Source organism: Passer domesticus, chromosome 2 (assembly GCF_036417665.1).
Source record: "Passer domesticus isolate bPasDom1 chromosome 2, bPasDom1.hap1, whole genome shotgun sequence".
NCBI classification, from domain to species: Eukaryota; Metazoa; Chordata; class Aves; order Passeriformes; family Passeridae; genus Passer; species Passer domesticus.
The window spans coordinates 11,954,385-11,965,027 of NC_087475.1; the positions used below are offsets into that span (position 1 = coordinate 11,954,385).

Sequence of the window (10,643 nt, forward strand, 5' to 3'; positions counted from 1 at the left end):
CAAGTCTTTAGACATGAGAAGTACCAGAAGATTCAAGCTCACAACCTTTTATTTTCTTTTTTTTAAATTTTTATCATAAAGTACTGTGTTCATTGCTCTAACATAAGACATCACATGAAAATTTTCAGTTATGAGGAGCCTAAATAAATTTTTATAGTAGTGCCTATAATATTCAGCTCTGTCTAGGTCAAGCCAAAAGAAACTACTCAGATACAACATTCTTTAGAATTCTAGTAAGGCATTTTTCTGAGTGACATGACATATCACTTAAAACATCAGCACTACACAATAGCAAAAAGTGACTTAAGAAATTCACAAAATTACAATGAACAAAACACACTTACTGAAGACAATATTTCCTTCTCCAACGCAAGAGATATGTAGGCATTCATAGATGAAAATAGGGATCAAGTGTGATGAGAAGTAATTGAAGGCCAGAAAAGCTCTCCCCTTGGATTGCTGGACTTGTTCTTATGGAACACATAATAATGCAGCCACATGAAGAATTGAAACAAGAAAGACACCCCATCTCTGCTAATAAACAGCTCTGTTCTTGAAAGAAGATCAGAAAGCTATGTAGGATGTCACAGAGGAGGAGCAGTCTGACATGAGTTCCCAGTGCAATATGCAATTATGACCCCAAAAGACTAATAATTCTTTAATGTAGGAGACTAGAATAATGAATGCGATTTGGGGAGTTTCTATGTCTCTCTCTCTGGTGCTGGTGAGAACAGCACAAGAGATATCCTCTGTAATGTTCTGATGTCCACTTCAAAGGCTTTTAGAAAGTGGCAAATGGGCACAAAGGATATCTAAGAAACAGGTCTAAAGAGAAAAAAGACCTTTAAAGTTTTAGCTTGAAGGTTGTTCATAAGACAAAATATGATTTATTCATTAAAAAAAGGTGAGTATGGACAGGGATTAGTCCTGTGACTTTAAATTAATAGGGAAATGTGCATCCAGAGCCTAGCAGTTATAAAATGAATTTGGAAAGTAGCAATTCAGTGCTAATTTTATACAGTAAGAGTTGCAACGACCTGGATAAACCAGCAGTGGACTGGGGGCTTTAATGTCTTGAACTGAGTTTGCAAACTGAGAGGAAAGGTGTCCTGCCGAGGCACAGAGCTGAGCAGAAGTTGCACTCAGCCAGGTCCGAGTACAGCAGTGCCCTCAGGGAGCCAGGAAGGGGAGTTCATGGTCCCTCAGCCTCAAAGTCTGAGCTGCAGCCCAGCCAAGGATGCTGTCTGGCTGCAGCTCAGATAGATTAAGATGTTAGCACTTCCCCCTGTACTTTGGGCTATCAATGACTGCAAGTACACTGAGTGTACCAACAGGACTGCTGGGTCACTCCCTAATCCGCTTGCATTGGAAAGATCTAGGTTAGAAAAATCCTTTCTTTAAAGAGAGTAAGCTAACGGGATTATTTTGACAAAACTGAAGATACAGTCTGCCTTGTCTGCCAGCAGAACAGAATGCCAAATGATTTCCCTGTTAGCTACAGAATGAAAATTTAGAAACCTGGTGAATGATGATTGAAGCAAAGAATGCAAGGACCTGCTGAAGATATTTGAAGATCACAAGTATTGGTGATACAGATTATAGATGAAGCTTTAAATTAAATATGCACCTTTCAAACTCATGTTTGAAGAATAGTAAAAAAGAAAGAAATACAGCTATAATACCATAACACAAATTTGATCTGATGAGAAATTATATCACTGATTCACCAGAGGACAGCATTTCAAAATACCCAACTCAGATGAAATATGTCTGAATTAAAACCTATAGAAAGATTTTAAAAACCTGGACACTGATATTCAGATAATAAATGCCAAATTATAGGTCTATTTGAATATAAATTTTATTAGCAGAATATCCTATGATATTAGTCACAAATGAAAATGTATCTGTGAACTCACCAGCCTCAGACAATTAGCTGCAGTAACATACAGAACTTTGAACCTAAAAATTGGTGCAATGGATACACAGTATCCTCCTGCCATTGTAGAGCTAGAATGTGTTTTATTCTTTAAGCCACAACCTTGAACAGTATCTAACTTAACTGAGCTTTTTGCCTGTTACCCATCTGTTGTTCTGTATCAGCAATGCCTTCTTCAAGGTAAGTAACTGAAAGCTATTTTCTACGCTAGTATTTTATAACACAATTCCCTTATTCAAGTGCCATTAGCAAGGGTACAGATCAATTTTGCATGATATTTAAAAGAATAATTTAAACCCAAAGCTTGTTACAAGCCCTCTCCCATAACACCTATTATTTTCTGCTCTCAAGATTTAGGGCTTTACCTTCCTGAGGGAGCAGTTCCACTCGGTGGCTGAGTGGAATACTGGTTTGCAGAAATATTTCCTGCTCTTTCCCCATTCTCCTGGAAAGGTGGTAAGACCACACCTTTCTACCTGTTCTGGCTTCCTTTTTAGCCCTACCTGAATTCAGTTCAGTTCAATTAGCAGAATACTACATGATTTTGTCCTTGATGTGCTAGTTTTGTGTTGACTAACCAGGCACAATTCTGCTGTATCATGAGTGTTCCAACTTCTCAGGTGGGGCAGAAACTTCAAAACTGTCACTGGGTAAAATAAAGCATGGAAATCACTGCTACTTTTCTTGTAATGGCTGTCACAAAAATGCTACCTGGTTAGAAAGAAGATTTGGTTCACCAAAGGATTGGCTGTGTGCCAGAGCTGGGGCAAGGAAAGCAGCAACAGCAACACTTCTGTGGGAGGCACCTCTCAGCTCCAGTGAGCTGACAGATTGGCTCAGGAGGGATTAGGGCACTGCACCCTGAAGCACTGCACACTGACAGATGTTTGGGAGCCCCATGAACCCACTTTGGGCCAAAATATAACTTATTACTTATATCTAGACACTGAAACCCCAGTAGCATGTCTAAATGTAAGTTTTGGATTGATGGGGCTCACAGCTTTTTACAGACCCTAAAGATCAATTAAGATTTTTTTAATGGGAAACAACTGAGTGCCTTTCACTTTAAAAAGTTTGTTTGCTTCTTTCCCTAATTTTCCCTACTCCAAAACCTAGTTGACTCTAACATAATAACCTAGCATTAGGTAAGATAAATTGACATATGGGTACAAGGAGAAAAGGCCAGATCTGGGTGAGGCCTCCTTAAATTTTCTATCTGCCAGTGGAAATATGACAGTGGAGTACATGGTACAATAAGAGTAAATTGAAATTCAGAACTGTTATTTCTGCATCCAAACTGCCATGGCCACATTTTACAAAGAACTGATCTGACAACAACAACAACAATAACAATGTATTTCCTTTTGCATGTTCTGGTTCCTTTAAGAAATGTTAAAAGGCTGATTTGGCACAATTACAATTTATACCAGATTAGACATCATCTGCTTTCAAGCAGCTGGCAGGAAGGTCTAAACCTGGAATAAACTCCTTTTTATATACTCTGGCTAATTCCATAAAAATGTCACCGTATTCTCATCCTGCTCCAGATCAAGCACCAGGTGAGCTGGTGGTGGGATACAGAAACACTGTCAAATCACAGTCTTAGGGAAGCTGAAAAAGCTCTGGAACTTCTGGTCATCATCTCTCACCTGGGTCCACCTCAACTATCTTTGGCTCAGGCTCCCAGTATTCTCCTCAGGAATCCATTGCCCATGCAGGAAGGGTCCAATGGTGCCATCAGGAGTGTGTGGTGCAGCACATAGGTAGAACTACTTTTCCCACTTATTTCAAAAAACAGCCCAGAAAAAACAGGGGAAATGTGAATGGTGAACAGTCTAACTAATGGATAGTCACAATGAGAAAAGAATGAAAAGCAGCACTATACTTAAATTCCAAAATCTTGTTTTAATAAAGCACTTATTTTTACAAAAGACATATTGCTTATCATATCCTTATAACAATATTCCACATTAAACTTTGTTTTTCTGTAGAGAAAAATTAACTCCTCTTATGCTCAAATTGATTCGGCTTTTTCTGATCTTAAAATAAAATTTTATTTTTCACCACTTACACTAAAAGGAATAGTGTGCATTTATAGGACATCAGGATCAAATTCTACGCTGGAAAAAATCTTTTCTCAAGCTAATGGTACATTGAAGCACTGATGGCATAAAAACAAATGCTTGTTTGGTCTTGTTCTGAAACTGAAGTCTTGCCCTCTGGCCAAGAACCAAATGTGCTACCAGATGAGTGATACAGATATACTGAGCAACAACATGAGAGAGGGAGGCTGCCAAGACTGCACTGTATCACCTCCATATCCAAGGCTTTGTCTGAGTTAAAAAAAAAACCCCTGTAACCACACACACACACAAACAACAAAACCAACCCAAAACAAAAACAATCCAAAAAAGCCCCAAACAATACAAACAAGTAATCCTTTGTCTGGAAGCTTGTAAACCTATTAATGGCTGTACCGCAAGGAACTTGGTAATACCCATGTAACATCAGCTCCTCCAGCAGAAACCAGGCACTTTCGCTTTATTCTAAAAGGGTTTTGATGCATTTTCCATCAAACAGTTTGGTTTCTGTTAGGGATTTTGGTTTTGGTAGGGAATAAAATACTTTGTCCATAGCTTGAATGCTATGGACAGGCAGAACCCAGATTTTTAAATAAAAACTGTACAAATTGCTAAATACCAACATGAAAAAACACAAATATGTACAGGATATTCTTAATGTTTTAGCTGGGAAATAGATGATCTACCACGAATAAAATAAACTTCCATGTGTATCAAAGTACATTAAGAATTAGAATGAGAGAAATGGGTGTTTACATGCATTTGTCAGAGAAGAAAGTACACTTATAATTGCAGCAATATGATTTCTGGCACTGAATAGTAAACCAAGTTTTGGTTCCAGTGTGGTGTACACATTTTGTTATAATTATCAAAGACAAAGTCTTTTTGTATAAGTTTGTTTAGAAAATGAAGAGTCAGCAAAATCATTATATAACAGATGAATTGCATCTACGTTTGAGACTTGTTTGAAAAAGAAATACCTTGAAAAATTAAACACCTGCAACCAATATTGCTACACAGGAAAAAAAAACAAACATCTATTGTAGACTTGGTATAAAAGTTATATTTACAAATATTTTATTTGTCTATAGCCCTGTGTAAGCAGCATCCTCCCATAATAAGCAGAACATTCCCACAGTTGGAGTCCAAGGTCAAAGCTGCAAAGGCAATGATTCTGGTCTCAGCTGCACTGTGCTTTCCCATAGATAATTTCCAAGTTACAAACTCATAAAAAACACATCTAAATTCCATGGTCAGACTACTAATCTGTACCTCATAGGAGAAATGCTACTGAAGACAACTAAAAGCTTAGTGATGCTCTTTTTCTAAAAATTGGCAAGACTTACCTCTGAAGTTACTGAACAACCCCTCCCCAAAAAATACTAAAAAGGTAAAAGACTAAGAAGGCTGAAAGAAACCATCTAAAATCCTAATACTAAGGAAACACTGATGGCTATAACAGGAAACAACCTAGAATGGCACAGAAATATTCTAGAAAAATAAATGTCTGTTTTCCCATTACCAGTGATATTATCCAAATGAAACATTTGGTAATGTTTAATATTAGTGCATTTGTTTTGTAAATCTAGCAGTTTTTCTTAAAGGATGTTTGGTGAAACCACTGACCTGTCAGCAAACTTTAGGCATCACTTAATTGGTGCACTCTAGCAGTTCTCTTCTACTGCAAAGCCAATAAAGGGCTTTATCATGTTTGGGCCTGTGAAAAAGAAAATGCATTTCATGGGTAAAACCAAAACTATGATAATCTAGGTTTTGGACAGCTTGCATTTGGAAAAGAAGGTTTACTTGAGACAGCTAGCCAATCAGTGTTTTATATAACTTTATAGAAAAATGCCTTACAAAAAGCACAAGTCATTTGTAAAAACCATTTGTAAAGAATATCCCCTCTGAGTTCAAGACTTAGAGGGAAAAGACTATATGACTCTATACCTGTGTAAGCTGATAGGGTAGGACTGACTTCACAGGGAAAAGAAAATGCCAAGATCTAACCCAAAATTGTTTTGTTTCTACAAAATCCAAAGCAGTCAATGGTATTTGCTTAGAAAAACCTAACCAACCAACAAAAAAAAAAAAAAACCAAAAAACCAAAACAAACAAAAAAAACCCAAAACAAACAAAAAACCCCCAAACCCCAAAACACAACAACAACAAAGAAAAAAACACCTTTATGGAAAGATAATACAGCTTTCCAAGGGTGATTTAGTCTTCTCTTGGTAGCAGATACTGTTGGAGAAGGTACAGAATTTTGCTTAAAACTGGCTACTTTCTCTAACTCTCTGTCAAGGTTCTTCCAGATCACAGGAACCAGAAAATGTTTCTGTTTCAGCCCACATGCAGCAGATAGAAGCAACTTTATTTTCTGTATTGTTTATTTACTCTGCTGCACTGCACCCACTTTTATTCAACCCAGCTGAGAAGGTGCTTATTTTTCATTCAAGAATCCATGTTTGACAATCATGATTCCCCTCCTGTGTAAACATCAAGGCCTGGAGGGATGGGAGGCTTCCTTGCTTCGGAGTCCACATGCCACTTGGAGGACATGGGTCACAGAGAAGTATCTAAAAGGAAAGATTCATGGAGAAGCAGAGCCTGAAGGGATAATGTAAATGGATGGAGCAACGTTGAAAGGCAGAGCAAGGGAATTTTTAATAAGAGTGTTTCCATGGGGAATCCCAGAGTGGGGTGCAGCGGCACCAGCCCCAGGGCACCCTGACAGAGCCTTGTTTGCAACCCTCACAGAGCACCCATTCGGGCAGGGACATGTCCGATTCTCCCTCCCCAGCACTGTGGAGTTCATTTGGCACACAAGGCATCACTCCTTAGGGCAGGCATACACAGAAGTCCTCGATGTCATTAGTGGTGTCACCTTTTTCCCCTCCGGAGGGAATTTAATTATTTGGACCAATTCGGCGCTCCTTTCTTCACCAATACATCCTTTCTCTCTCCTCCCCCAGACCTCTCGGATGCTTGTGAAGGCAGCGGGGCCGCTTCTCATTTCTCGGTGGGTTCCCACGGGATCGGGATCTGCTCCCTACGGAGCTGCCCTGCCCTGCCCTGCTCTGTTCGAAGCATCCTGGCATAACATCAGCCGGGATGGGGCTCGGGAAGAGGGGCCGGGAAGGGACATCCCGCGGCCCCGCGCTGGGCGAGGAGGCTGCAATTTGCGCTGATCACGCCGCAGCCTGCGGGCAGAGGCTCCCCCCGGCTATCGCAGCCTCAGGGAAGGAGGAGGAGGGTTTGGTTATATTTTTCATCTCCCCTCCTCCCCCCCCCCCCCCCCCCCCGCCTCTTTTCCAGCCACTAACGAGTGTCTGCCCCTCTGCACGGCCGGCACAGCGCCTGCGGCTGCACACACACGCACACACAGACACGCACTCACCCCCGCCGGCTATAAATAAGTTAAGGAGCCGGGCAGAGGGCGAGCGGAGCGGGACCGGAGGCAGGGCCCGCCCCGCCGAGCCTCCCCGCGGCCCAGCCCGGCCCCCGGAGCCGCGGCCGCCATGGCGTGCGCGGAGCGCGGCTGCCGCTGCTGCGCCGAGGGCCGGCGGCACAGCAGCATCCTCTACAGCATCCTCCGCAGCGAGGAGCGGGCCGTGCCGCCGGCCGGGCCCGCGCCCCGGGGCTGCCCGTGCGGGTCGCGGCGGCGGGTGGCCCTGCGGAGCCCGCAGGTGGCTTGCAAGGCGGCCTCGGCCGTGCTGGTGAAGACGCTGCGCTTCGTCCAGAACGTGCCCTGCTTCCAGGAGCTGCCGCTGGAGGAGCAGCTGCTGCTGGTCCGCAGCTGCTGGGCGCCCCTGCTGCTGCTGGGGCTGGCGCAGGACCGGGTGCACCTGGAGACGGTGGAGAGCGCGGAGCCCAGCATGCTGCAGCGCATCCTCACCGCCCGGCAGCACGGCGAGCAGCCGCGGGCACCGGCACCGGCACCGGCACCGGGCCGGCCGCACCACGGCCCGCACCTGCCCTCGGCCGGCGAGATCCAGGCTATCAAGGGCTTCCTGGCCAAGTGCTGGAGCCTGGACATCAGCACCAAAGAGTACGCTTACCTCAAGGGGACGGTGCTCTTCAACCCGGGTGAGTGACCGGGGTCTCTGCCACAGGGCAGCGGGGAGGGCGGGAGAGCCCGCCTGCATCCCCCGGGGAGCGGGGAGACCCGCGGCTTTCCCCGGCTTGAAAAAGGTGCTGGAGGAGAGGGACGCGGAGCAAGGTTTCTCCTGCTGCCCCTTCCTCGAGACCCCGGCCGCAGGCAGCTCGGTCTGGGGTCTTGAGGGCTGGCGCTTCCCACAGACGCTTTCCACGAACAAAGCGAATTCCAGGCGCCTGGCAGTCGGTTAGACAAGGCTGGGAGACAGCAGCGGCTCCTTGCTCGTTTCCCTCCGCTCCACGGCCCGAGGGTGGCGGCTGTGGCCGTGCCCGGCCCGGGGATCTGAGCGCCCCGCAGAGCGAGGGAACGCTCAGGGCTAACAGCAACAAAGTGCTCTTGTGGCTTTCGGTATAGCATTTATGATCGGGGTGGGTTTTTTGTCATCTCGCTTTGTGGTGACTCCCATAGATGCAGCTCTACCAAGTGACTTTTATCACGTCGGTGACTGACCTGAAAGGTAGCTGGCAGGCTGGGTATGGCACTTCCCAAGCATGGCAGTACCCTGTGAAACTGGGACAGGCTGGGTATGGCACTTCCCAAGCAAGGCAGTACCCTGTGAAACTGGGACAGGCTGGGTATGGCACTTCCCAAGCATGGCAGTACCCTGTGAAAACGGGACAGGGCTCTGCTGGCGCTCCCACTGCCAAACTGTTAGGTTAGGTTCCTGTAGTGGTACTTTACATTTATCATCCTGCTTTTGTAGCTTTGCTTTCTATACAGATAAGAGAGAAAAAGTTACAATAGTTAAGGTGAAGCTCATGTTACACAAGTCAAATTTGGAAGCTGGTCTAATGCAAAGAATTAGAGGAATCGTTCTGGAAGGAAACATTTATTCTCTGAAAGGGTGGTCAAGCATTGGAACAGGCTGTCCAGGGAAGTGGTTGAATCACCATCCCGGAAAGTGTTAAAAATGTGTAGATATGTTGCTCAGGACCATGGTTTAGTGGTGGGCTTGGCACTGTTAGGTTAATGATTGGGCTCACTGATCTTGGAGGTTTTTCCACCCAAAACGATTCTATGGTCACACATAGCCTTAATTCTGCACCTTCCATCTTTCAGTATCCTTACTGTGGTTCATTGGGAATCTTCCTGTCTCATGTTGGAGTCAGTACTTCTTACCACTTATAAACTGGAGTAGAAACACTAGTAGTCAAAATAAGCCTTAAATGTAAACAGTGCATTTTTGTAGAAGTGAAAAGTTGAAAAAGTTATTTTTGTTTTCTTCCCCACTGTAATGGTGTCTTAGAGAGCATTCTTCAATCAAAGTTTTTATCAACTAATTTGTTTAACACCTAAGTGAATGTTGACAAACATGATGTTTTAGGTTTGTGAAGAAGAGTATTAAATATCCAGAACACCAGTATGATAAGAATGTGACCTGCCCAATAAAATTTGGCATGTTGACTTGCATACAAGAAATTCTCTAGCAATTTAATTTGCTTCTTTCCTTGAGTGATAACTACAGTCTGTGAGCTGTTAGGAGTTGTTCTGTAAGAATGATGTTGTTTTATAAGCAAAAATATGCAAATAAAATAATTTATTTTTCTTTTCAGATCTACCTGGACTGCAGTGTACACAGTACATTGAAGGATTGCAGAGGGAAGCACAACAAGCTCTAAATGAACATGTCAGACTCATTCACAGAGGTGATGAAGCCAGATTTGCCAAGCTGAATGTTGTTCTCTCCTTGTTAAGATCTATTAATGCTAATGTGGTTGCTGAATTATTCTTCAGGCCCATCATTGGAGCAGTGAACATGGATGACATGCTTTTGGAAATGCTTTGTGCAAAATTATAATTAAAATTATAAAGGTGTGTAAAATAATGACAAGAAGTCCAGTGCAAAGGAAGCCCCAGAGCAGGATAGTGTAAAGTATTGTAAATAAACTAACTTATTGTTTTTACATAGATAGTATTTTTGTATTCCATAATAAAATATTCTTCAAGTTCTGGAAGTAATTTTTATTAACCATGGTGGTTTTGGAATAAGGTTGTGGTCATCAAAACAAGCTTTAAGGCTGCAGAGAATGTTCATATCCAAAGCTGACTGGCTATTCTTTTACCATGCCTCTAGAATAAAGAACTATATTGTTCTTCCAAGGTGAGTAATCCCTGATTTTTCAAAATAAGCACAGTCTTACTGCTATTCTTACTACTTCTATTGATGTTAACAGAGCCAAATCTGTGAAGGTTATTAAATATTCACCCCAGGTTTTGTTCCATATGGGGGATATGTGTTAGGAGTATTTTGAGGCTTAGTGAACCTTAAAGTAGCTTCATCAACTCTAATATTTGCAGTAAAACATTCCTTTCAACACATTTTGGGCTCCAGGAAAATAAAATAAATCTTTTCCTCAGACCAACAAGCAATTAAAAATGCCCTCCAAAAATATGCAAACAGAAAATGCTGATTAGGGTCAGGAGAACTAGCAGGGTGGACTCCACACTTTTATTTCATCTAGAT

At 43.0% G+C, this 10,643-nt stretch overlaps 1 protein-coding gene and 1 long non-coding RNA gene across 8 annotated transcripts in view; one reads left to right on the top strand and one right to left on the bottom strand.

The window, feature by feature from the left end:
- The window catches only part of LOC135293357 (uncharacterized), a 31,737-nt gene extending 24,422 nt beyond the window's left edge, over nucleotides 1–7,315 (bottom strand). For 4 of the 7 annotated variants that reach the window (XR_010355446.1, XR_010355441.1, XR_010355444.1 and 1 more), the window contains exon 1: nucleotides 345–595. This is a non-coding gene — a long non-coding RNA (uncharacterized LOC135293357). Of the gene's footprint in view, nucleotides 1–344; nucleotides 596–5,646 lie in introns of those variants that run through there. The other 3 variants (XR_010355445.1, XR_010355440.1, XR_010355442.1) reach the window with 2 other exon arrangements.
- A 33-nt stretch (nucleotides 7,316–7,348) lies between these two features.
- Nucleotides 7,349–10,138, top strand: NR0B1 (nuclear receptor subfamily 0 group B member 1). The gene is made up of 2 exons (XM_064407414.1): nucleotides 7,349–8,109; nucleotides 9,733–10,138. Exons 1-2 carry the CDS (start codon nucleotides 7,542–7,544, stop codon nucleotides 9,975–9,977), a joined length of 813 nt encoding a protein of 270 aa, XP_064263484.1. The 5' UTR covers nucleotides 7,349–7,541; the 3' UTR covers nucleotides 9,978–10,138.
- Nucleotides 10,139–10,643: the final 505 nt, after the last annotated feature.

What these genes read in the sequence shown, in the direction of transcription:
- NR0B1 (XM_064407414.1), top strand. Translation starts at nt 7,542, where the DNA reads ATGGCGTGCGCGGAGCGCGGCTGCCGCTGCTGCGCCGAGGGCCGGCGG. An exon ending in GACGGTGCTCTTCAACCCGG is followed by an intron (nt 8,110 to 9,732) that starts GTGAGTGACCGG and finishes TTTTCTTTTCAG; the next exon opens with ATCTACCTGGACTGCAGTGT.